Source organism: Nipponia nippon, unplaced genomic scaffold, assembly GCF_047370975.1.
Source record: "Nipponia nippon isolate SJK-2023a ecotype South Korea unplaced genomic scaffold, ASM4737097v1 scaffold_1, whole genome shotgun sequence".
Taxonomy (NCBI): Eukaryota; Metazoa; Chordata; class Aves; order Pelecaniformes; family Threskiornithidae; genus Nipponia; species Nipponia nippon.
In genome coordinates, this window is record NW_028262290.1 from 114,042,123 (window position 1) to 114,069,666 (window position 27,544).

The 27,544-nt window shown below is 41.4% G+C and overlaps 1 protein-coding gene across 1 annotated transcript in view; it reads left to right on the plus strand.

Annotated features, from left to right (window-relative positions):
• The window catches only part of NPSR1 (neuropeptide S receptor 1), a 62,290-nt gene extending 44,023 nt beyond the window's left edge, over positions 1–18,267 (plus strand). The window contains exons 5-9 of the mRNA XM_087737928.1: positions 2,601–2,802; positions 12,194–12,270; positions 14,233–14,322; positions 16,445–16,625; positions 16,749–18,267. Coding sequence (XP_087594054.1) covers positions 2,601–2,802; positions 12,194–12,270; positions 14,233–14,322; positions 16,445–16,625; positions 16,749–16,842 — 644 coding nt within the window. The 3' untranslated portion in view covers positions 16,843–18,267. The remainder of the gene's footprint in view (positions 1–2,600; positions 2,803–12,193; positions 12,271–14,232; positions 14,323–16,444; positions 16,626–16,748) is intronic.
• The last annotated feature ends 9,277 nt before the right edge of the window (positions 18,268–27,544 follow it).

The window sequence follows — 27,544 nt, forward strand, 5'->3', positions numbered from 1 at the left end:
TAAACTGTCCCTTGCCTGGCTTTGGCCTCCAAATGATGCTGAAGTCCACCAGATCAATGAGATTCTGGAACAGCTCACTCTCTCTGCATTTAAAACCTAATTTTAAAATGGCACTCACTTTACAGAAGGCTTGCATAGCACTGCCGTTCATGGTAGCAGGGAGCAAAACTCCTCACAAGAGGTGCCTCCCCACCACATGTTGCTTGAAGCAGGCAGATGTGCACAAAACCACTGCCACAGCACACGGATGGCAGAAGCAGAGCAAAGGGGACGGTGATACGAAAACATCCTTTAAGAGAGTCAGTGCCAGAGCTCACGACTGAGATTCCAGCTCCAACCCTGGGTGTTAGTCTTGACCACCCCAGTAGGAAAAACTCTCCATTTAAAGAGCAATATTCTTTTTAAAGGAAAACACTAAGACTGGCTGAATAGAATATCATATTTCCAAAGCTGTTATTTATTTGATTTCATTTATAATTGATATAGTTCTAGATATATGATTTGCTGGCAGTTAGAGCATATTAGAGCAGTTATAAAAAACAACATAAAGAAACCTTGCTTGTGAGGCAGCCAATTAGCATCAGTCTGATAAAACAAAAAGGTACTTACCTAGATACTATCAGTGCCCTGTAAAGCACTTTAGATTAGGAAGGCCATATTCTACCAAACACGAGAGACATTTAAAACCAAGAATGAATGAACATTGCAGGTAATGTTTTATAAAACACAAAGATAAAATACCACTCTTGCCCAACCCCAATTGCCCACTTCTCTTCAAATTAAGGGCATTGCTACACAGTGCAAAAAGTAAAGTATATTATCCAAGTATGATCTTTTCCCCTTAGAAATAGAAACATGGGTCCCATTGAGGCTTGTATGTATGTAGTTTAAGTAGCTAGCTCACAACTGAAAAGCCCTTTCTGTCAGGAAATATTTTGTGAATCTTACTCTTAATATCCCTTTTGCTAAGTTTATTCTGCTATGCTTTGGGAAACTTTACAGTTCTCCTTTGCCTGTGCAATATTTATAGACTTAAGCTAACCCTCTCACTTACGTAGATGTCATCAGAGTTCCCTTAAGCCCTAGATTAGCAAGACCGTATTTTGCTGAACGTGGGTAGCATTTAAAAATGAGCAGGATAAGTGAATATTTGCAACTGATGTTTTATAAAGCATAAAATTACTTTTTCAATGTTTCTCCCACACACTTTCTTATTGCTCTTTGAGCTTCAAGGAGGAAAGACATTCTTCTTGATATGCATAATTTAAAGTGATTTTCTATTTCACACACAACCTCGGGTATTTTGTAGGACAATAAAGTATTTCAACACCAAAGCTTCCCAGATCAAAAAATCTGTCCCCATCTGTTCCTCTCACAATCTGACTCAGGAGGAATAACTGCTGCTGAGAATCACTGGTATTCCACAGATCAGCCCTTTTTCCCCACACTTTTTGGCTAGAGCTACCTGGATTTTAGCCAGAAGATGCAGATTTGTGAAAATGAAAGCCTTGGGGCTGTTTGCTCCAACCCATTGATTTTTACAAAAGCCCATGGGTGCCACCAGGCATCAGTCGGTTTCCCATCATTTTTCCCCACTTGGCAGCGGAGGAGGCCAGAAGTCAAAAGGAAGCAGTAGCCCAAACCTGCCAAATGTTTTGAGGTCCTTCAGCTCCTGATGTTCACCATGAGGTCCAGCAGGATCTCCTAGTCAATGTCTGTTGTGGCAGATAAAACAGGGCTGAGCACTTGAGCACCATCCCACCATCATCTGCCCCGTCTCACGGTTAGCCGCCCACCTTTGGAATGGCTTGGGCATATGCCCATCAACAGGAGCTGGGGTTGGTCCCTGCCATGACGCAGAGAACTGCAGGAGATGCCCAGGCTCTCCAGGACCACATTTCTTTGGGGCAGTAAAGTTGCAGCTGGAGTTAAAGGCAGCTGGTTGTGCAGTTTTGTTCCGATCCTGAACTGAGGCATTTTCTCTTTCCTGATAGGAAGTGTTTTGCAAGATTTCACACTTCAAGGTGCATCAAAATGTTTAATTTCCATTCCAAGGAGGACATTTTCCCCACCAGTACATCCAGTACACTCCAACCTAGTTTACGTTTTAAGTAACCCTTCCCAGTCTCAGCCTTCCTCTGTTATCTGTAGCACAAGGACTCCTTCTTCTTTCCTGTCTCTGTGTCCTCCTACTGACCATCGCTTTGCTGTGCCAGGGTAAGAGCGTGCAGTAGGGCAGGCCTGTGGTCCTTTGCATTTATTCATGATATTGTCTTGGTCGCATAGAGGAACCATCTACATCTCATGTTTCTGACTTACTGACCCTGACCACTGCCTTTCTCACAGCGTTTCAGATTCAATGGGCACTTTTAAATAGAATATATAAAATACAAGCCCATAACAACATGATTTTTTATCATGAGAAAGAGATGAAATCCCCATTCATCTTTAAAGTCTTTTCAGCATCATCCGGTTGCAGCCCAAAATTCCCTTTCTTCACCCAGTTTCCTCCTCCTCCCTGCCTTTCTATCAGTACTGCTACAAGGGGCCAGTCGTGCCAGCACCCCCATTAACACCATATGTTTGACTCTGTTGCACAGAAAGACAGGCGAAAGTTCTTATTGGAGTGGCCTGGAGCCTCTCTTTCCTGTTTTCCATACCGACCCTGATTATTTTTGGGAAACGGCAGCTCTCCAATGGGGAAGTGCAGTGCTGGGCTCTCTGGCCTGATGACTCCTACTGGATACCCTACATGACGGTGGTGGCTTTCCTGGTGTACTTCATTCCTCTGATCATTATCAGGTAAGCCTGAACCATAGTCAGCAAGCGTGTGGTGAAAGCTGTCAAGTGTGCAATCAGCTTAATGCTTTAATTTCTACTCATTCATTATGATTTCATTTCTACACCTGCCTTATACCTGCTTTGGTTTTTATCATGTAATGCACGGGTCGCTGTACTTGCCCTGGGTATTCTCCATGAGGTATTAATAGCCAGAAACATTTTCTCTGAAAAAAAAGACTGAATCTCCAAGTGTGTCCACTTATCTCCACCGCTTCAGGCTTGAAACATATCTTTATAAAACCAGTATGAGTGTCTAGCCATTATGACAAAACATAATTTTAATAGAACAGGAAACCACACTTAACACTAATTAAACTAAAATTAACTTAAAGTGCTCTCAAGCTTCATAGTGCTAGAAGAGTGTTTCTTTACCAGGATCGGAAAGAAATCTCCAAGCGTTTGAAGCTGCCAATCACTCCCAAAATACGAGCAAATAAAATTCTTCCCATTTTGCAATGGGAAACCTGAGCAGCAAATATTTGAGACTAAAATATGCCCAAAATCACAAAGAGGATCTGCAGCAGAATCTATTTTAAACTGAGGTCAACTAATATCCCAGACTGTGCTTAGTGATAAGTGAATTTTATTGCCTCCCTCTGGAACACTGCCATTAGCTGCTGTTAAACAAAAATTATCTAGCCATGAGGAGCTCCCAATGCAAAGGAGCAGTCAAAAACTGATGTGGAAGGGGAGTGAGGCTTCATAACTGCCTTGAAAGGCTGCCAGTGGCAGTAACTTGTTCTCGGAGCCCTTTCCTTTCTTTCCCTTTTATTCTCTTTCAGGAGCAAGGCTACAATAGGTTTTCTTGGTGTCCATCACTTCTTCTTTGTGGCAAAGATGGCTTGCTGGGACTCCTTTTTTCCCCTATAATTTGGTGACACGCTCTTTGGGCTGTGAAAGAGGAACTATGTTTGTATGTCCCTTGGACATCTCTCTTGGTCCATCTGCTTTTCCAGCAGGTGATGAGCCATGAGTCTCCATTAGCTTCCTGCTCATCAGCACCCCAGGTGAGAGCAGGGTCGGGGGGCTGATCTTTTCTGGATGATGACAGGACTGGCTACAGAAGCTAAATAGTAAAGAGCATGTCATGGTTTTAGTTCCTTTCCAGTTGAATTGTGCCTTGAAGTTTCTTACTGTTTAATCACCGAGATTAAGTTCTGCATCTTCTAATGGCAACAAGTTTCTCTCTGATAGAATCAAAACCATGTGGTGCTGGAACTCATCTAGCTGACTTTTTGATACGGATTTAACATTCACCAGTGTTGCTTCCTAGAGAGAAGGGACAGTTTTTATACTTTGTTCATAACACATCAGTTTGCTAAACCTTCCATTTTTGTGCCAGATTGCACAGATATAACAAACAAAATCATTAAAAGTTCTCCTTAAAGAAAGGACATGATAACAATACAGAAAAACTACTCCCATATCGTCCAATTGCTCTTCCTTCTTAGACAGGATCTTTTCTCTTTGTATGTTTTTCTCTGTCTTAAAACCAGCCTAGTTTTAAATAAACCAAAAAATATTCTTGGGAACATGTAAGTAAAAATGTGGGTGGATCTGCAGCCCAGCACTAGCAGCAAAAAGAATAAACACACAGAGAAGGGACAAAAAGTAATTTAACTGTGCAAAAGAAATGGCACTAGAAAACTTTGAGGCTGGCTGTTACTATGAGAGGAGTTTTGGTATTAATTTTCTCAAGTAGCTAGCAATCAGGAAATTCTAGCCAGCATCTTAAGTGTTTTAGGAAAAAAGCCCATAGTGTGTCCAGCTATCAGTCATTCCACAGGTGTATGAAACATCTCTTTCACACTCAAACTTACAGATTTGCATGCTTTCTATTACAGATCAGCCACTCCTTTTTACACGGCATATATACTTGTTTGACAAGAAAAGGCCAAGATACATAGCAACAAATTTTTCAGAGCTGCTGACATTATGCTCCCCTCCTCCCTGCCAAAGGAAGATATTCAAACCAGATCAGCTCTGTGACTTGCTTTACAGTAAATCCCCAGAAGCAAGAAGGCGATGAAGACATGAGGGAAGGGGAAAGTCAGTAAAGCTGGCATTTCATGAGATTGCCCTGACAGCTGAGACATGAATAAAGCATCCTAAAATTTTTGTGGCTTTAACCTTAAGCGACTTTCACAGGAGAAGTTTATGGCAGGACGGGAACTTAAAATGCGGGCCTCGGAGCCACAGGGGAGAGCGGTGCCCATTGCCTGCCCAAACACGTTCCTGGTTTCAGTGTACACTAACACAAATGCTCCCATGTCCTTGCCAGCAGAAGTCAAATTCTTGACAGATCCTAAGTGGTACTGGGCACTGGGAGGAGGGAAGGGGGGTGAGCCAGGGAAGGACTTTTTGTGCCCATTTATTTCTAGTTGTCAGTGATACTATTTTCTTCAGAATAGGGAGGATTTTCTAAAACCATATAAAAAGAGAATTACCATCAGGGCAAGGTCAGCAGAGACATTATGAAAAAATACTATTCAGTTTGGAAAGAACTGACTATTTATTTTAGAACATTTTTTCAACTTTCAAGCATACAACTGAAGGTTGCAACTTCCCAGCTGATGCATCTGTAAAACATGTGTCAACGTAGCCTCAAGGCGTGACATCTATTTCTTTAAAATTTCTTGGCAGTCCAGGAGTTTAAAGCTAATCCCCCTAATGTGTCTGCAGCATATAAATACTCTGGTAAGCAGTTTGCAGCTAAAGAATGGCAGGAATGGCTGTTAATGTCTTCAGGGACTCAATTTCTCCGCAAAAGTTTTGTTCCACCGAATACTGTCAGATGCACAGTAGGTTTGACGACAAATAAGATGCTGTTTCATAAGAGTGAGTGAGATAGATCACATACATTGTAGTTGTGTGTTACTCTGTCAAAAGATTAATTATAAAAATGAAAGGTGTTATTTAGTAAATGAAGGCAGGCATTTTGTGATTTTTTTTTTTAATTTAATGGCCTTTAGCTGAAGATGTTGTTAAAAAAAGGCCACAACAGGAAAGCACAGGAAAGACATGGACCTGTTGGAGTGGGTCCAGAGGAGGGCCACAAAAATGATCAGAGGGAGGGAACACCTCTCCTATGAGGAAAGGCTGAGAGAGCTGGGGTTGTTCAGCCTGGAGAAGAGAAGGCTGCAGGGAGACCTTATTGCAGCCTTTCAATACTTAAAGGAGGCCTACAAGAAAGATGGAGATAGTCTTTTTAGCAAGGCCTGCTGCAACAGCACAAGGGGTAATGGTTTTAAACTAAAGGAGGGTAGATTCAGACTAAACACAAGGAAAAAATTTTTCACCACGAGGGTGGTGAAACACTGGAACAGGTTGCCCAGAGAGGTGGTAGATGCTCCATCCTTGGAAACAAGGACAGTCTGGGTGGGGCTCTGAGCAACCTGATCTAGTTGAAGATGTCCCTGCCCATTGCAGGGGCGTTGAACTAGATGATCTTTAAAGGTCCCTTCCATCCCAAAGCACTCTATGATTCTATGAAAAGTCAAGGAGCAGTATCTAAGAAGCTGGTAATACAAATAAACCAGAAGCCAAGGCACATGCCACACTTACTGAGGAAGTGAGGCAGGGTGCACACAGAGAAATAATAAGACCTTTTCTGCAATAATTCATTTTGTTTGCACAGCTACTTTATTTTCTCTGCTGAAGCACTCTGATTTAGCTGCACGGCAGGTGCCTGACACAATGTGGGACACTGGCTGGTGGAGTTAATTCTTAATTAGTTCTGCCACCTGAATCTGCTGAAAAACTAACCTCTAGAGCAAAGCAGCTCACTGATGACAGCACTTTTTCTGGCACAGTTCATCTGAAGTGCATACAAAGGATAAAATTTTACTTTCCAGGTGCAGGACTTAATTCCACGCTAGATATGCCGCTTTGGCTGAGCAGTTTTCACTTGCTACAGTCCAGGTACCATCATCTTTTAAGCTTTTCTCATCCATCCCTCAGCGCCCTTGGCAGAGCTGATTTCACATGTTCCTGATGCAGCCTTCAACTAAGTCACGGGAGTTGTGTTATTCATAACACTGCAGCCTGTGGAATGAATTATTTAGCTGATAACCTTATGTTCAGTCTGGAAAACCCTTCCACTGATGAGCTAATCCCCCAGGTGTGGTGTGAGCAAACCCTGTAGGTCCCAAGCCAAAATACGAACCAGAAAAAAACAACAATCCGTTCCTTTTTTTTAACGTATCTATAAAAAGGCAATCTATGAACAAAACTGCAAAAGCCCTGAAAGATTTAAATACTTGGGAGGTCTGTTCCCACCTCTTCCTCACCACTGAAGAATCAGCAATCAGTTATCAAGCAGCTTGTGGTTTTGTGGTGAGTTTTTTTATCTGATTATAATACAAACGAACAAGACCTGAATATGAAAAGAGAATAAAAAGCTGTGATTAGATTTTTAACCCAAGTGCATGGTTATCTTTAAGAGCTTAGAAAAGGGGAGAATATTTGTTCTTTTCATGTAAAAGCTCCCCTCCTGCCCACTATCTCAGTGTTAGTCAGGGAGGGCCACAGATCCTGAGGCAGGTTCTTCTTTACAGTGCTTAAAAATTTGGCCTGTTCTTCCCTCTTATTTAGACTAATCTATCACTTTTTCTGCAGTTGATATTGCCAACCTACCAAACCCCATAAAATTCAGAAAAAGTAATCAGGCAACCTGCAGTAATCAGTTCTCTCCTAGTCTGGGACAAGTGTCATCAGCTGTAACCAAAGCCATTTCTCCTACACCAAGATATGCCAAGCAAAGCTCAGACAGTATCTGTGATAGCTGAATACCTCTGGTGCATTGCTGAACAGAGGTTAAACATGGGTCAAACCAAGATTACATACTTCTCTCCTGCAAATATTTGTACCTGGGCCCCTCAGGTTCTGTGATGGGGAGACAGGAGAGCTACTGTGTTTCTATGCCGTATTGCTGCTCTGTGCCAAACCATAATTATATTCTAGCACTTGAGTATCCAGAAATTCAGAGTCTTTTTAGCTGTTATTCATGATTGCCAAATATATTTTTTATATTTTAACCCCATAAATGTAATACATAGGTATTTATCTAGCATAATTCCAAATTCAGGTTAAAAAAAATTGCAAAAGTTCCTCTTGAAGCACAGAGGAAAAAATATCCATCTGCTGTTTAAAATCAAAACTCCAAAGAGAACATTTGCTTTGGAGCAGCAGAAAAATAATTAGAAGGGAAAAACCAGAATCAGCTAAAAGGAAAAATATGGATCTAAAACCAAGACATTGCAATGAAATAAAAAATAGGTTAAATAAAAGGTATTTGTCTGAATTAAATCAAATAAAGGGAATAAAAATACCATTAATAAAAATAGCAAAGGTTATTTTTTGTGCTTGATTCAGCGAGGACAATCATTTTTGCCTGCAATTTCCATTTCTAAATAAAAAACCCTAGATCTTGCACATATGTTCCAATATCTACCTGTCTATTAACTTACCCATACACATGCCTACAATGATGAAGTTACATATGCCTTTTGTCTTTGGATAACTAGTGTTGTAAATTAGCTACCATAGAACATAACGCAGCTGCATCGCTTTGCACAAATAAAGTACAAGGAACAATAGGCAATGCTGGATGATAAATACAAGCAATTAGCAGGGAGCTTAGGTGTACTTTTCACCATGGTAAAGGCTCATTTTACTAGTAAATGCTGAGGCTGGGTGGGACACTATCATAATGCAATCATTTAAAAAAAAAAAGTATTTAAAGAGTGGGCAGATCAGTAACTCTTACGATTGCTAATGTCAATACATAGCTTTACCAGAAGACATTTTATTTAAAAAAAAAAAAATAATTAAAAATAAATATGGAGTGGGACTATTTACGGTAGCATTTGTATGACTAACCATAAGTTAGTTATTTACATGGACAAAAAACCGCTGTAATTACCAATGGGGCTGTATTAAGCACCACCATTAACTAATAACATGCTACAATGAACATGCATCTTAGTCCTTCAGAATCTGGATCAAGCTAAATTGCTTTTGCAGATACAATGAATTTAATTTGCTGAGATACATCGACAGTCTGAACCATATTCTTGTATTTTCCTGCCACCTCTCCAGATATGCATCTTATCAGAGCTAGAAAAATTGCTGCATTTTCAGATCAACAGCATGTCCTTTCTATCCTGTGGTCTTCAAAGCCTGAGCAGCTCCTTCTTAAAAAGGCTTGGCTTATTTTTCCATCCAGGATTGGCTATTCCACCTGAGCTCTTTCTTCCCTTTGGAAGGTCTCTCACCTGCAAATAATGGGTCACAACAACTCATATAGTATTTTAATATCATAGTAGGCGTTAAAATGACTACAGCACATGTTTGTATAGCCCCCAAGAATCCCCAGTGAGGGCTGGAAGACCAGTGCACTACGAACATACAGACACAAAGAAACCTGACAACATTTGGACCTAACGAACTATGCATCACATCTCCCAGTGCTTTCAGTGGAGATAAGAGCAAGCAGCAGGCAGGCATGTTACATGTGTTGGAAAATGAGGTTTGTGGCAATGCGTACGGTGTGCTTTTACATCTTGGCAGCGAAGGCCAATACGAAACGGTCAGAGTGGTGCAGACCATTGCCAAACACCCTCCTGTCCATCTGAATATCAGTTGTCATCTGTCCGCCGCTATTCTTTGCTCACCTGCCACTTCATTTTCCATCAAGTGGGAATTTCTTCCCACCCTTTGAGATGTCATGTCTTCCTTCAGCTGCCTTTTACAGAAAGAAAGAAGCTACAAATGCATTCTGAAAAAAACCTGCTTTTCCCTTGTACAAAAAATACAACTTCTGTTCCATAAGTGTTCTCTTTTTATTGTTGTGGCTTTGAAACACACATGCAAATGCCTTTTATGATCTTAAGCTTTGGGTGACACATTTCTGGAAACTCCAGTTTCTTAGCTCCATGCCAGCATAGCTGGGGAAACAAAAAAAAGATTAGGCACTAATAAGATCTGGAGTCCCAGAGAGATCAAAGCATAAAGGCATAATTGTGGCTGACAAAGCAGTTGCTGGGAAGTGTACCTAGCATGACAAGTGACTCGTCTTTCCTGACACCCACCCTGAACAGCTCTACACCATCTCTGGTCCCCTCCCGATAAGGAAGGCTCCAGTGAATCCAGCTATAGAGAAAAGAAAGATGAACACCAAAAACACCAGTACAAATCCACTATGTTGGCAGCACTTTAGAAGCCACTGGATTAAACCAGGAATTAAACTTTCCCCTGGACTTCTAAAAATTAAGGATTCAAATGAAACAGCATGTAATCTCATACGTGAAATGCCAAGTGAAGAAGACAGCTGCTATAATTGCATCTGGTGAAAGGGATGCTCCTACCAGACTCTGCAGCCAAGAGGGCAGGATTTCTGGGGTCGGAGGGAAAGCAAGTGAGGAGCCTGACTTGGTAATTCAATCCTTGTGACACTTAGCTGGAAGTAGGGAGTCTGAATATTTTGACTACAGAGTTAGGCTCCTTCGTCCTGATGCTTAGGCAACTCTGGATGTGTCCTGCTGGACACATGCAGGTCTGCATCAGAGGGGATATTGTTTCAACTGCAAATAAAAAGGTCAGGCTACAGACAGCAGGCTAGGGAGAAAACAGAAACAGGACTTTTAGGAGCTGGCTGGAAATTTTCTTGAGATGACAAAAATTATCATTGTAATACATTGTTATTCACTGGAACAATCAAAGGAGAAATGATACATGAATTTTCCACCATTGTCAGTACAAAGTACAAAGGAACTCTCAAGTGCACCAGCTGACAAATAAACAGGTTGTTGAAAAGCCAGGAGATAAAGGAAAATGTTCAAGTCAGCTGGGAGCCATGCTGGACCTTTGAAGGGATTAAGGAGGGCAAGCTGGAGTCCGTGGCAGATGCATGCAAAATCATCACTGGGCAAGTACGCTACCGCTCTCCTGCACAGCCCGGACTTGCACATTGAATTTCCGGCTTTCACCTATTGAGCCTAGAAACCAGATGGCTCTAACTTCCACAGAAGGGAAACCTCCAAGGCACACAAATACTGCCTTTGCAAGCATGTCTAGGAATTGAGGGTGCTGTAGGAAAGGCTCGTTTATCAGTGTGAAAGCTCTAATGTGAATAATGTCTCTTCTGATAATGAAAATAAACCACATGATAGTAAGAGGCATTTTTGTCTCTATAAAACACCCTGAAATAATCTCCGTAGTTGCACCTTTTTCACAGAGTCACCGCTAAGGTTTATGGCAATTAATGGTCAGGTTGCCCCAGGCTCCCCAAAACACTGTGGTGTATTGCAAACAGCACACGATGATTCCTTTTACAATGCTTGTTTTCTACATCAGGAAAACATGGCAACCCGAGTGCATTAGCTGAAATATTTTTAAATTATTTTTGTCTCTTTAGCAGACTAAAACGGAAAACACCAGTCGAAAGTATGCTGTTGCTTAGTGATTTTAGCTGCATGTTATGCATGCTTGCAGGAGAAAAGGCAGACAGGGCAAGGCCTCGGGTTTTTTTTTATGTAAACTGCTGAAAAGGTAACATGCTCATCCAGGATGTGGGTTCAAACAGCTCTTCAGCTTGAAGGAATTATTTTTACCTGTTCTGTATTAAATTATTGCCTAGGGAAAGTCATAACTATTCGAGGTCATTGTGGACTAGGGCACTTTTCATCTTTCCTATTGAAAGTATATGTATATTCCCCTCTAAATATGCAAATTGTGGTGGATCTGGTTTTGAATCATCTAACTCTTCCCATCTACCTAATAATTCTGTCCTCCTCAATTTCTGTCCCAGGACCTTGAGACCTGAAAGTGAGCACTGCGGTATTTAACTGCATTTCTCATGGATCTTGCCCCTGTCAAATTCCCCAAGGTACCATTGTATTTGTCAGCTTCATACTCACAAAAGTAATACCAAAACAGAAGCGTACATGCAGCAAAAACAGGTCCCTCCCCTTGCTTCCCCCATTTCAGGGCTAGTGTCCTGGGGCTGGTACACAGGCAGATTTGGCCTCAGCTACCTCAAAATCCCCAACGAGCTCTTGCCTGCGAGATCTTGGCCAAATCACTGCATTCCTCTGAGCCTCAGATTTGACAACTGCAAAGCCAGGACAACAATGACTTCCATAGTGAAAATTCTCCAGATCTGCTTCTGAAAATTACTACGGGAGAGTCACATTTTATTTATTATTGTTGTTGTCATTATTATTCCTATGCAGTCCCATCATCTCTATGAGCTCCTTACACATAGATAAGTGTATTCATAGAGCACGAATGACTGGGATGTCAGTTAAATTTACCGTGCCTCATAATACTTATGACTCTCTCCCTTCTGTAGCGTCATATACTCAATCGTGATTCGAACCATCTGGATGAAGAGCAAAGCTCAGGCTATCATCATATCCAGCTGCCCTGGTGAGTCTCAGCACACGTGTCTCCAGCCTCGTGATACGAATCCGGCTGGTCCCCCCAAATCTGGGAATAGCTGGACATGCAGTGTCGCGTTGGGCTCCCATCACTGCGGTGGGAACGGGGTTTCTGTAATGCTCATTCGTAACTCTTTTTTATGTTATTTACCTCCTTTCCTTTGACACTAAATCCCCCTTAGAGAAATGATAGAAAACATCTGCAAGAAAATAATTAAAAAGTAAAAAATCCTTATTCTAGAACTTAGAATTGCCATTCCTAGAATTTTGCCCATTTCCAGAATAATTTTTTTCTAGCATATACTTAGATAACACTTTTTCTGTGTTTTCACATGGCCTTGCAACTCTGGATTTTGGTCAAGCTCAGAAACTCCTGGCTATGGAAAGCCATAAAACGAGCTGAGCTTTCCACCCCAAGACCATAAACATTTTTGGACTGTTCTGAGCCATTTTGGCAAAGAGCACACATCATTTCAAGATCCTCACTTGTCAGCTGCCTTTCCTATTAGTTATGAAGAAAAGTACATTCATTTACACTAATGGGTTTTACAATGCAACTGTAAGAGCACACAACCAGTTAGTGCAGCCAAGTGGTGAGTGGAAACACATCAAACCACTGGGAGCAATTTGCTGGTACTTGTCTGAAGCAGGATCATGGATCATGTCTGTTACAGGAGGAAGTGTCCTAATGTGATGTTGCACATATTCGGATATCCTTATGTCATAACCTGACATCTATCAACTATAATCTAAGATTTACTCCTTCTTTGAAAAGCTTGAGCAGGACTGATTTCTAATGATCTTGCCTTCATGACACAATTGGTATTAACTAGTCTTGAAAAAAAAGTCGTTCTTCTCATCCAGGAGGTGTATTCTGCTCTATAAATCACCAAGTGATTTCCAGTAATATTACATATGGACTAATTTCAAGCTTCTACATGGGATGTTTCACTGATAGCAAAACCACATTATTTTTATCTATATTTTTTCTTTACAAACACAGCCTTGATATGCTGTTTTTATAAGAGGTGCAAGAAGTTGTGTACACAGAGTCATTTCCAATTACGTTAATCAAAATTCCAGTCCTAAGTTTGGACTACAAGAGTTTAAAGATGTTTTGATAAAAAATGACCTTCTTGTGTATTCACTATGGTGAACCTAATTATTCTGACCCAGCAACATGAACAGCAAATTGACATTAATAATGAAATCAGGCATATTATTGCAATCATGCTGGTACTGTTATTCAAATATGGAACTTGATTCTCAGAGACATTAGTGTGACTTCAGAGGAAATGAGATCAACCAGCCTTGGTATGAGACTGAATAGAATACGCTTCTCAATTCAAGCCACACTTCACTTCTGAAAAGCTAGTCTAACAGCATTTCGTATTTCATTACTGAGTCAACATGGAGAGTAAAATGCATGACTGATTATCCAAAGCATCAAAAAGAGTAAGAGGCTGAGGGAATGGAGCATGTAGCTTTTAAAATCCTTCGGACTGAAATGCAGTTAAAAGTGAACAGGTAGTCTGTTTTGCCAGGTTGTTTCTTCTCTTTTCTTAACTATAGCTGCCAGTTCCTTTGAGAAAATGTCTCCTGTAACACCACTCTGGTTGTGTTTTTGTAGCTGTGATGGTGCATCGTTTTTATTAGACTGATATAGTTGGGCACATAGGCGGTGGTTTTCCCGACTAAATGTCGAGGATCAGGAATACCCAGCTGCCGCAATGCTTCAGGAAGATCTCATCCGCTGACATTTCCCCTTTTGATTTTGGGTGGCTCAGATTTTGAGTGTCCAACTTGAGCAGGCTTGCAAGTGTCTGGATTTCAGGAACTACTACTGAGCCCCTGCCTGACACCAGGGAGTGATGGGCTACGTATCGCTGTCCTGCAGAGGCGTGCACGGACACATCCACATCTTTTACTAGCTGAACTGTTCTTTCTCCAGGTGGCAAAACCTCTGCTGGCTACACCAGTCGTGGGTTCATATCCAGGGCAAAAGTGAAAGCAATCAAGTACAGCATCGTAATTATCCTTGGTAAGTGAAAAACCCTACAGCTGGTAGCTGGAAGGATGCTGAAGTTAGGAAGCTGGTCTTCCTCAGCTCCCTTCATCGTCAGCAGATAAGATGCAGTAGATGGCTCAGAGAATGAGCTTTACTTAGACCCCCTGACTTGCCTTCTGACCTTGTCCTTTCCCTCTGCTCTGGCTGATAAGCTCCTATTTTAGGCATCTGACATAAGCCTCAAATGAAATTATATGCACAGCCCCTCATGTGCATAAAGAAAGTAAAGGAGGGACATTGCCTAAAAGGAACAAAGGAAGGGGTCATCTCCTTCCCATGCAGGCTGCCAAAAGACTTGGCAACCGAGTTGTCTTTTAGGCTTAGAGACTACGTATGGCATGTTAGGTGCTGGGACAGTGCAAGGGAGAGGAAGGAGAAGTGAGGGATGCAGAGCAATTGAATTTGATGTCAGAAGCATCTTGCCTGCCGAGGTGGGAAGAACGAGCTCTCTTTTCACTACCGGGCAGCAGATGACTCAGTGCAGGTGTCCTCCGTTTCCCAGGGAGATGACATTATTCCGATGGAATTAGGAGGCTGACATTCTGTCTTGATAAATAAAGGCAGCGTCACACAGGGCTTCTGATTAGCTGCCAGAGACAGGCAGGAAGGCGACTGAAGCTATTTATTCCCAAGGGCTGACAGCCATTCCCTACCACTGAAAAAGAGATCGCCCCTCTTTCCAACCTTACACAAAATTCAGATTGCATGATATTGTGATAATAGCTACTACTGAGGTGCTTATCTCACTGTTTAGCAGTAGCTTCTGCAGACGTGAGAAAGGCTGGTGTGATTCATGCTTCTCAGATGTCCAAGAACAGTCTGTGTCTGAACTTTTCTGTGTGGCGATCAGAGAAAGCTTTTGTCAGAAACAACTACTATTGCAACGCCATCAGATGTCAAGAGCTCACCTGGATGCTCAGTATTTCAAAGGACCTTGATAATATTAGTCACCCAGCATCTCTCGACATGCAGATTAAGGCACCTAACATTCATGGATTTCTTTAAAGCCACTTGAAGTTCTGCGTAGTCAGTGCTATGATCTACATCCTGACAATACATATTGCTATTTTGCTGGTATCTGTGCATAGACACTGATGGTTTGGTTACTCTAGAAAACTGGAGAGGAGTTTACCTCTTCCTTGCACATTCAGTGAGCGCTCGGCTAACTGCCACCTAAGAAATACTGACTAATGCAACAAGAAAGCAAGCATGGGGTTGCTCTGTTGTCTCATTTGGGTCAGGGAAAGATCATGAGTCTGATTTCACAGATTCCTGTGTATTTGCAACTCAGATACTTACGGCTTAGTTGAGTGAACTGCCTCAGTGTTCCTATGTAAATCTTTAATCCAAAGCCTTTGTAAAAGGAGATGACACAGAAATTTGTGAGGGGCAGATTCGTTTCCTATGTTTGCAAATAAAGGTAAACCTATGGCCTTTTTATTTCTACCACCTCTGAACAAAAGCAGGGGCTATGAACAATGCAGTCCTCTCTTCCCTTCCCCAAATTCATCTCTCATATTTCAGTATAGGAATTAAGAGAGTCTTCCTGCACGCTCCATGTACACAGCACCTCCAAACAGCATGCCAAATGACATGTTGGTCTGCTGTAATGTGGTGTGAAAGGGTGTCATTCCTTCCTCCTGGGTGTCTAAGAGCCCTTTTTTAATAGGTTGCTGTGACAGGCAGCGCTGTCACGGAGCAGCACTTCAGTGATGTGTACATTTAGATTGGCTGCTCACTCAGGGGACCATTAAAAGAGCACTTCACTATAACTTATGATGCTTTAACTGGCTACCTATTTACCCTTTATGTGTTGTGTAGTGTTCAAAAGTGCCTCAATATGTCTAGAGGGAGCACTCTAAACACTTAGAGGAGCACACATAATATATTTTATGGGCATTAAAATAAAAATAAAGACAAATAAAAGCACAATCTAATAACTATTCTCTTAAATAAGACCCTGAATAGGAAGAGGGTTTTTTTGCATGAACAAATATTTATGTGTTATGACAGTCTCTCTATGCGTGTGCGATTACCTCCCTAAATAGCTAAACTATCCAATGTCGAGCCCTTCCTCTCTCTGTCTCTCTTCCAGCATTTGTTCTCTGTTGGAGCCCTTACTTTCTTTTTGATATCCTGGACAACTTCAACATACTGCCTGAGACCAAAGAGCGCTTCTACGCATCCGTGATCATTCAGAACCTGCCAGCCTTGAACAGTGCCATCAACCCCCTCATCTACTGCCTCTTCAGCAACCGCCTCTGCCCCCCTTTCGAGTATTGCTCCTTTACTGTCACTCTGACTACCCCCTAAGAAGGGAGGGAACACATAAACACAGTCCCTAAATCCACTACCTGTTTTCACCTGTTTTAATTCTGACCGTTCCTTATTTTTTTTAGGGAAAGAAGACCACGAAGGCTGGGGGGAACTTTCCGGGACAGGAGTGATGGAGGGCAGGAGATGCAGGTCCTGTCCAAACCAGAATACATCTAGAGCGGGTGATGCCCCCCAAAGCCACACCAGGACCTGTACTGAGGAAAGCAGAGGTCCCTCACAAACCCCGAGCACCGTGAGCTGATGGATACCGACTGGAAAGAACCCACACCTCACTGCTGTTGAGCAGCACATGTATTTTGGATCATCACTGCAGACTCAGCAATCTCACATTGCCATTGCGAAACTCAGTCCAAGGAGTTTGCATGCCACTGTTGTGAGGGCTCATCTTGGCCCTCTGTTTTCAAACAAGCTGTAATATATATGTATTCTGAATGGCAAAAAACAATGTAAATGGTGTCTAGTCAGAGTCTTCTCTCTACTTTTCAGGAGTCGCTAAAAGCCATCTACTCTACTGTATGGCTCACATAACGGAGTATTTGCAAGTAATCACAGAGCAGGAACCCTACTTAAAATGAAAACACTGGCACTTTTCCAAGAAGAACACACAACTGTCACTCTGTGTAATTATATCCAAGTTTTGCACACAACCACTTACTAAGTGACACCCAGAGAACAGGGGACTGAAGGGCTGGGTTACTGCCTCCCACCTCTCCTGGCCCCTCTCCTCAGCTCACGCCAGTCCTCCCAGTTGCACCATCCCTGCAGCTTGTCCTCACCTTCCCATGTGTTATTTCCCTGCTGTCCTACCTTGGCCTATTGGTGGCACCCCAGGGTCCCTGCAGGGCTGCCACACAACATATCCGGACAGTCATTTATTTCCAGGCTACTGTATTAATGAAGCAACTGCCAGCCCCCCAGACCCTGCTGTGCATCAGGTGTGCTGATCCTCACATGCTTCTGTGGCAAAGGCCCTGAGCACGGGGACCTTTTGGGGACCCTGCACTCGCTCCACCTATGGGAAACTGTCATCCAGAGCACTTCATCAGCACAGATCAATCTTGCTGCCACACAGCATCATTTCCCTGGCTCGTGCACTATGTAAATCATCCATGTTTCTTAAATCATGCAGGGAATGATACACATCTTTGGACAACCTCAGACCTGGCAAAAGACCCAGATGAAACTATAAGACTCGAATTACATTTAGAAAAAAATATCTGTTGATGGTCCAGTCTTGTAAACTCACTGTAGGGTCCACAGAGCACCGTCCGTCAGGCAGAGCTTTGCTGCACAACGCCCCAAGCAGTTGGGCATCCCCTTCCCCAGCCCTTGGGGCATCCACCACACTGCCCTCAAGTTTAAGGAGAAATGTTCTCACGCAGGTTTAGCAGGTGGGTGTATGATATTGACTTCAACGTTCATTTTACCTCAAGGCAGCTTAAAGTGCTTCTATAATACACTCTAACCAGCTGTATGGCAAGTGTGTTTGTTTCCTCTCGGTAAAAAAACTGCATTCTTACTTAAGTGGAGTCAGTTTAAACAGGGTTCTTTTATTATTATGATCCTTTGCAATGAGTTTGTTCCCTGCAAAACAAGAACTGAATAAAATTTATTTATAATTACCTATATTACAAAAATCTTTTTTCCTAAGTAGGAGATACATAAAGTTGTGGGGCATTATGTTCTCAGGAAAATAAATAAGGTTTCAATTTTTATTATTATGAAGTTCTGTTATGTCTAAATTCTGGTAACAGTTTAATTAAAACCATGAATCTACACCAGCCTTTACAGCAGCCACCTTGGCTAGATTGTATATAAGAACTAAACAACATTTTTTCTTGTGGGCCTGTTATAACTTTCCCAAAAGTGGGTAGCTCAGTTCAAGCCTAATAGTGATACAGATTTTGTTTTTTAACATTTTCATCTGATACACATACTTTTTAACAATTAATGGAGTTCGTAGACTTAATACCTGGAAATCAGATAACATTTCTGAGCATTGCTTTGATTTGCAAATTTAACATACCTCAATCCCACTAAAATTTACATATTATTCACTGGGGTCACCACATGGATTATCCCATCTAAATTAAGCATATGCATGAGTAAATGTAGGACTCCAGCCTTAAATTAAGTCATTATCCATTTATTTTCAAAGAAACAGTCTTTTTGTTTTATTCATTATTGTATTATGTACCACTTACATGTTGTTCATATCCTTTTTCCTCTGGACATGATTGTGATGCCCTTCCTCATATGAGGATCTTTTTGTTTAAATGGCCTCACACCATTTTTGCTTGCATCCCTTCCAAGCACTTAATACAGGAATAAATAATTTATCTGATTTTCTAGCCTGCTTTCTTACTGTGCAAGAGACTGCATTTTACTACCTTTTTGTATTCTCCAAAACCATCGTTGTAAAGAAACTGAGAAAAAGCTGAGTTTTTTCATTAGTCTGGAAAACACTTGCGTGGCCCTTGGGAGAGTGACTTAAGGAATTTCATCTGACTCCAATAGGTTTCTTAGTCTTAATCCATGTTTGCAACCTGTTCTACATCTGTTGATTGTTTAGTTGCTTAATTGCGAGAGAGCTGTTACGAAAGACCCCAGGCCTATGAGGAGAGGTAGCAAAAGTCAGCGTCAAGGTCCAAATGCCCAGAGAGAGAATCTGAACACAAGAAGAGGGCACCCAGTTGGTTCGTCTGTGACAGCCCATGAGGAGCTGTGTTTTTCATTAGCTTTAACACTTCAGGATGCATCTGTGAGATCTTTCTGACATTCCCACAGCAACCAGAAATATTTGTATGCATGCCCGTTAGAACGTAAAATCCTATATAATGATAAAGTCCTGTATGATTAGAGATTCCCAGGAAGCATGAAAAATCAGATACTCATCCCTCAGAGAAGTCACATCAAACAGCATAGGACTAGGATACTTTTCAAACTAGTACATTAATTCAAGAGAAAAGAAAATGTGTGCTTTCTGTGACAGGTTCAAATAAAATCTGAATGAGAAAGCTATTTAACTTGCTCTTGGACATTTTTTGATGTAATTTAAAGTTCAGTTCTCTTAGTCCAGATTTCCATCTGTTGCTAAAAGTGTAAAGCAGTATTTTGTCTTTCATCTTGGTTTTGCCTTTGAAATTTGTCTTCTTTTTTATTTTTGCTTTGAAAAAACTAATGCAAGACAGCAAAATTTAACATCCAAATCACTGGGTAGGTATACTCTAATATAATGTAGTGCAATATTCCGCATTGCAACCATGGAAGAATAGCAAAGTAAAAGCCTACGTAGAAGCATTTTGCATCCTCTTGCATGCTGCTGCTGAAGCATTTAGAGGTGCAGACATTATCAGTCAAAAAAAAAAAAAAAGGTAGCCACTGCCTGGTTGTTTGTAGGTTTGGGGTTTTTTTTGAAAGATGTCTTTCACAGAAAACTAATTAGACCTTTTAGGTTTGGGGTTTTTTTTGAAAGATATCTTTCACAGAAGACTAATTAGACCTTTTGATATGATACAGGATGATTTGTCTTCCACAGAAAAAAAATAAAATTAATTCTTACACATCTCTAATATTTGTAAGGTATGAATGAATGAAGGTCCATATTCTACTAGGCATTTAAATATGAATTGTTTTAGTGGGAATCAGGCACATAAATGTCATTACAGAAGTGGACTTATACAATATGTTTTTAGAATACTGGCTATTGCAAGCATCAGACCCCTACTGATAACAGTCTTTAAGAAGGACACATAAGGAGGAGAAGTAAAAGCAAGCCTAATACTTATTTTAGTTCAAGCCGTGGCATTTGAATATCAGAAAGCTTTATGTCTATTAAGATTTCATATTTTTTTGACACTACAAGATGCAGGAAATCGTGAAAATCCTCTCTCAAACCACAGGCCCCTATTCAAAACACAGGAACAAATGACTCAACTGAAAAAGAACATTTTCAAAGTGACTTTGGCAGAGAATTTCTCAAGATATGAGCGCTTTGGGGTAACTTCGACCTGAGATAACTAAGAATAGTCTCTTGGCACTCAGTTCACAAGGAATACAATTGCTGGCAAGATGCAGCATCCCTTCAGAAAGCCCTACCTCACTGCTTGTGCACATTTGTTTCAGACAAGAACCCAGAAGGCACCTATGCTACCTGCCACTTCACCTTACTTCTCACAAGGACTGCATGTACTCTTCAGAAATACTTGATGGAAACAGAACAACTACAAAACAAAGAAATGGCAGAAAGCACAGCAAAAAAGTATATATACGCTGTGGACACAAGTGCCTTCTTTCAAGAGAGGAATCATTCCACAGATAAAAATAAACTAGTGCAGAAGCTGTCTGTCTCTACCTTCCAATCCAGAGCTTGGTGCTTACAGGAGCAGAGATTTTAGTTTATTCATCAACCTTGGGAAACATGATTGATTTGGGGAGTAAATGCAATTTTTAGTGTAAGGTAAAATATGTTCATTTTCTTTAGCAAACTGTAATTTATTTTACACAGCTTTCAATTTAGATAAGCATTATAGCTGAATGGTTCATCAGATAATCTTTTGTCATGTTTGATGGCATCTTATTCTGAGTATGCATAAAATATGGGAGTAGAGGGTTAGGCATACAAACACAGGCATGAATTTACAAATAGACATCGCTGATTCTTCAGACTGAGTTGGTTATAGTGGTACGTAATTAGAAGCTTAACTGTTAATTTAGACTCAAGCGAGGCAAATGAAAATGGGCTAAAATTCAGCAGCTTTAATAAATTCAGTAAAAATAAGCACAGTCTGAGACATCTCGTAGAAAGAACTGGATGATCTTCAGAACCCAAATAGCAGAAATGTGGTGAAATGTACCGTGCTGTGTGCTAATAATCAGTTACATCAATTACAAGAAATTATGTTATAAATGGGGAGCTCATCAGCTGGAAATACCTGGAGAAGAAAGCCTTGACTGTGTTCATCAGCCAGACGATGTCTGGTTGCTGACAACACGGCCAGTGGGGTCAGGGGGCTAATATGATCCCAACATGTATCTGGTGAAGCATTTGTCAGAAAGGCTAAGGCTGTGCTAGTATCACTGTTGCCCTCTGTTGAGACCACTCTGCACAAAACAAGAGAAAGAAAGAACATGGAAAATAACCTGAGATTTCAGCTTGTTGGGGCTGGTAAAATGGAAAGCTGAAAAGGGGTATTTCTGCTGCCTGTTAATGCAAGGATGTTGATGGAAAAAGGAGGGAGAGAACTACTTAAAATACATGATAAATCTGCAACAAACCCTGCCCCCTGGAATAATCTCACCATAAATAAATTTGAATAAATTCAGCAGACACAATGATCAGCCTGCACAGACCTTATTGCATGGCTCAGGAACAAGCTTTTTGGTTATACGAAAGCCCTCCTAGTTTGTGCTATGGTGTTTATTGAGATCTAAATGCAAGGCAAGGCAAGACTTTCTGTGCAAGCTTTTCAAGGGGACCAGGAACCGGTTCCTCTCATTTTGGATTGTGCTAATGGCCATGCCTTTGCAACGGTGCAGAGAAGAGGTCTAATATGAAGAGTATCAGCGGGGGACGTTTATTTGGAGAGCTAATGTCGTCTTAAGTCAAGCTGATGGAGCTGGAAAAGCAAATGAACTTTCAAGCACGAGCATGCCCTCCCCATCCCTGCCCTACCAACTCACATCACAGGTTGCAAAAAAGTGCAAGGCAGCAGCTGGCCTTTTTGCTTGCGTTCAGGTTTTCAGGTTGAGATCAATAGTGATGATAGCAGAGTTATACAAGCATTACTCTTTGAAGTATAATCCTCTCTCCTCTTTGCCCAAGACACTGTGGCTCCCACTGTTTTGTCTCACATGACAACCTCGTGTTGGAGCAGCAGCCTACAGCCATGCTGGCGGCTTGCAGACAACCTGGGTCCACTCACCTGATTGCCACTCAACTACTTCAGATGCGCTCATGGTTTTACAAAGAAGTGACTAAGAGGCTGTAATCAGGCATACATTTATGCAGGGTATGACTGGGAAACTGCACCTCCTGAGCAGTACCGACTAATGCCAAAGGGAAAAATTCTTGTAGACGTAAATTAACAAAGTGTCCTTGACTTAAAGGATTTGGGTCCCTTAAATGCATTACACAGAAAATTGAAGTGAAGTCAGACTCCCTCGATCATGCTAAAAGCTAAAAAGTACTTTATGAAGCTACCATAGAGTGAGAAAAGACTTTAAAGTGATCAAGTAGGAAAATATCACTAAGTCCCTTTTGGAGCCTGTGGCGTAATCTCCTCATTTGGGAGAGAAGGATTAGTCCAGGAAAGTTTTTAAAAACCTAGACAGGGGAATTACTGATTTGCATAGACATCAGGTAGGTGGAAGAAGCATGTTCAGTTTTGATATGGCACCAAAATATCAATTTAAACGTGATTTGGCATTTTGGTGTTTATAAAATGCCATGGGTATAGGGCAATTCACAGAGGAAAGTCAAATGCCATCACTCTTTCAGGAATACTTGGCAATTCCTTGAACATTCCCCAAAGAACAAGCTGTTAATGTGTTTATTCCCATGGGACAGCGTGTAGCATCATCTGGGAATATTTATTGTCAAATAAACTCCTGCAGCAAGTTATTATTTTTGAGAAAACTGATTTGGAAGTTTTTTGCATGCAGAAGAGGGAGGCACCTCCGCACAGCCATGGCCATGGGGTGAGGGAACATGCTTAAGCAAGGTTTTGATGTAGCTTCCCAGATCCAAAAACCCTGGGGCTGTACAGCCAGGTACTAAACAAATACTCACTCATTCAGATGAGAACAACTCCAACAGGAGAGGTAAGGAGAGGCTTTGTGGCTACTTCTCCCACACGGTGCCCAGCATCCACCCTGCAGTGGTGAACCCCTCGGACTCATCTCATGATTCCCCATCCAATGGGGAAGACCCTCACAGAGGAGCACCCTGGAGCTGCCTTCGCTTTTGCACCCCTCTGCAGTTGCTCCCCTCTTTCTGAGTCTATCTTCCCTCCCACACCAAGATTTTCATGTAGTTTGGGACTTCTTATTGAGTCTGGAAAAATGTCTGCATTCTTAAGGAAAAAAAAAAAAAATTTCATGCAAGTGAGTTTAACCCAAGAGTCAAGAGGAGTAACGTGGCTCTGCCTCAGTTTTCTAAAAGAACGTTGCTTGATAGGCAAGAATCATTGCAACATATCATTCTACATGACTACAGTAAACATTCCTTTCAAAACCCAAAGACGTGGGTGAGATATGTAATTAACAATGCACAGAGGCACGCTGTTGATATGGCTCACGCAGGGGCTCAGTAAGGTATCAGAAGGGGCCTGTTGGGAACCCAGCGTTACAGATTTAAACCTGTTTAATATTCTGAGCCAGATTCTCTGTTCATGTGTCTCAGCAGGGTTTTATCACCTTCTGTGGAAGATACGGTGTTTTTAGATCAGGCCTATATCCATGTATCAAGGAATATATGTGTGAGCCATTCTGAACCATGATCAATCATCAGAAAACAGGCATAATTATAATTTTATAATTATGAGAATAATTGCAAAAGATTAGTAGTCTACCCAGCTGGAGACTTTGCAAAAGCCTGAAGGCAATTAAACTGTTATATTTTGAAAGTATCTAATCAATTTAATTTCTTTTCTTAGATAAAGCACCATGAGCTTTAGTTCACATTGTCAGCGGAGGCCTGTTGGGTGATGAATAAATGTTACTGGTAGATCAACTCAGCCCTATCACAAGTCAGGAAGATTCTTCTTGCTGGTTTCAGTAGGAGTTGATCGGGCTCTGTTCAAAGAGAACACAAGACCCGTTTAACATGTTTACATTTACTATTTCAGGCAGGACTGAGCTTATTTAACTGCCACCCCAAATCAAACTGACATTTAAAAAACAGGTTGCAGAGACTTTTTCAGGCTGGCCAAGCAAAATGCTAAGAGAAAATATGCGCATTGACATAGAATTATCTAAGAAAAACCTAAGAAATAGGATGGGAGGAATCACTTAAAGGGTGACAGAGGGAAAAAGAAACAATGCATGCTTCCTAGAAGCAGAGGTCATGCCTATTTCTTGAAAGACTGCCCTGATACCCAGCTGAAGTTTAGTGGATTCAAATTACACTACAGACAGGAAAATCATAGAATACCAATGGTCTTGAAACAGTGTCTTTGACGACACTATGGGGCACAAATCACTCCAAGAATATTGCAACAACCTGAAACACGTTCTTGACATTTTTATGGGCTCAGCACTGGTATAATATAATTCCTGGATCACTGAGTATGCTTAGGGTCACAGCTACAGAAGCTAAAGGCAATCTAAGGGATAACGTAAGCCTCTCCCTAACGCGAGATGAGAACTCCGCCAAATTTCACTCCTTCCCACCCTGAACTGGGATTAAGCATCACAAAATCCATCGGACCTGTTTCAAAGGTCCTGATAGACAAAAAGTCTTAAACTCAATAAGATTTATTACCCTGCTCTCAGAGTGTGACTGAAAGTCATGGACTTTCAAAAGCTGGTCTGGATTATTTTACAGGTGCTGGGGTCTTCATGAAGAGTTTGGGGAGTCACTCTTTGTACCCTGGGGAAACCCTGGTTACTGTGGGGTAACTGGTAACACATGCTGGTGGCTGCAGCCTGAACCCCAGTCTGGAGAGAGAAGGAACCAGGCTAGAAAAAGTCCAGGAAAGATTTACTCGCCGTCAAAAACCACATCCAAGCCCATCATTTGAGTAGCCCCCCATATGGCACTTCTTGTGCACGTGTGGGGTTACAGAAACAGGCAAGAAGTCAGGGGCTACATTACCCTGACCACTCTGCTTTGTATTCAGTTTGGATACCTCTGCATGCTCTTGTACCCAGCTGCATCCTTGGACACTGCCTCTGCACATGTGCCACCCTTACAACAAGGCCACGGTCACACCAAGTCTGACATCTGTCTTCTTAATAAAGTAAAGGCTTTTGAATAAAAGACTCAGCTGTTTGTCCAAGAGACACAAGTAAAAGGTGAGCTTCAAAGTAAAAGTGTTTCCCCTGCCAAGATATTCTTTTTTAAGATTCATGATATAGCAATCTGATTTTAATATTTCTCTGGTGTATAAAAGCCACCCACCACTCCATCTCTGCTTCACAAAGCTAATATGACTCAGATAATTAACTCAAGGACAAATGATTATCAAGCTACAGGACGTTCACCAGTGGAGTCATTAAACCCTTTAAACATATAACCATCGCTCTATTGACTGACAACCCTTATGTGATTAGCTGAATTCAGTTCATGATCTTTTCAATCAGTCACCAGCACAAAATGCACGACTGCAGTTTCCCAGTCCTCCTCTTCTGAATTGCTACATTAGCCTCCTCTGAAGTTTGAATCACAAGGATTTGTGAAGCTTCTGCTTCTATCTATTAAAGTGATTTATGGTTCATACTATTTCAGGTGGCATACCTGCAAGCAGAGACAGAAGCGGCACTTCTGTTCTAAAGCTGCTTTTAAGTCCTTTAAAGCATTGCTGAAAAGGAGAGGGGGGAAAAAAAAAGACTTTTCTAGTAGAGAGTGACTCTCAGGAAAGTTTGTTTACTGCAGCCCACAGCTACCATCAGAACGGTGACATTTTCGCATATCAAATCCTCACATTTAGGGCTTTCTCCTGCCACCCGATTGCAGCACCGCAAATCCCTTATGGCGCATCAGAAGTCCTCCCGTCACCATGTTGCAGCATGCTGGAAACCTGGAGTACACAATATCCTGCTGATGGCAGTGATCCCCTTTCCATCTAATTCTCCAGCTCCACTTGCTGTGCAGACAAGGGACAGCAGGAAATGTAGGGGTCAGCAGGGGACAGGTAGATCTGGTAGCAGGTGCCCTCTGCCAGGACAGTGCAGGCAAAGAAGGCTTTGAGCAATCACCTTCCACTGAAGGTCCTTTCACCAGGGCTCCTGCAATCACTTTGCTACCTAGTGTTATGCAATCTGAAGCCTGTAGGCAAACCAAAAAGAGTATGGAGAAATATCATATTGATCTGATTCAGTACGCTCATCACTGAAAATAATATATAAAGGAAATATATAAAGGAAGGAAATATATAAAGGAAATATAAATTCTCTTCTGTTAAACTATTCAGAAGGCAAACAGATAAACATGGATGAGGGTTGAGTGTTCACAAAAGCAGGACAAGGACATTCAGTAAATCAGTCCTATACAAAAAGTGCATTAGTACAGTCAAACACCAAGCTATGCATCAACAGGAAAAAAATGTCCCCTCTATCTAGAGAAAGTAGTGTTGCAGCTGGAAAGCCCGAGACTAGAAAGGAACAAGAGAGAATAATAATGAATAAACAACACAGCATGAGTTCCCAGCGTGATCAGGGGATCAAGGGAGATCAGGGAAAAGAAACAAGGGATTGTTCAATACCCTTCCACATGCAATGGGAAGGACAGATGTGGAAATCACATCTTTTTCAAAAAGCTTTTACAAAACTTGTGTAGGCTGCCAGAAAAGAACTATAAACGAATCTGAGGATGGAAGGAAATCTACAGTAAGAAACATCAAGATCAATCTCTTTTGCTTAGAACAAGATTACCAATAACAGCAGCTAAGAACTTTCACAGGGAGAAAAAGCACAGCACCAAAAAATTAAGTTTAGTGGAGCAAGGTATTACACATCAGTGGTATAAAGCTGAAGCCTACAAATCAAGTCAGACAGTAGGATCATATTTTAACAGTGAAAATGTTTAACTGGTGGAGGGAATTACCATGAGAAATACTGGATTCTTCATCTTTGGTGTCTTTTAATCAAAGTTGAGGAGTTTACATTTTTTAAACACAATTCAGCAGTTTAAAAATCT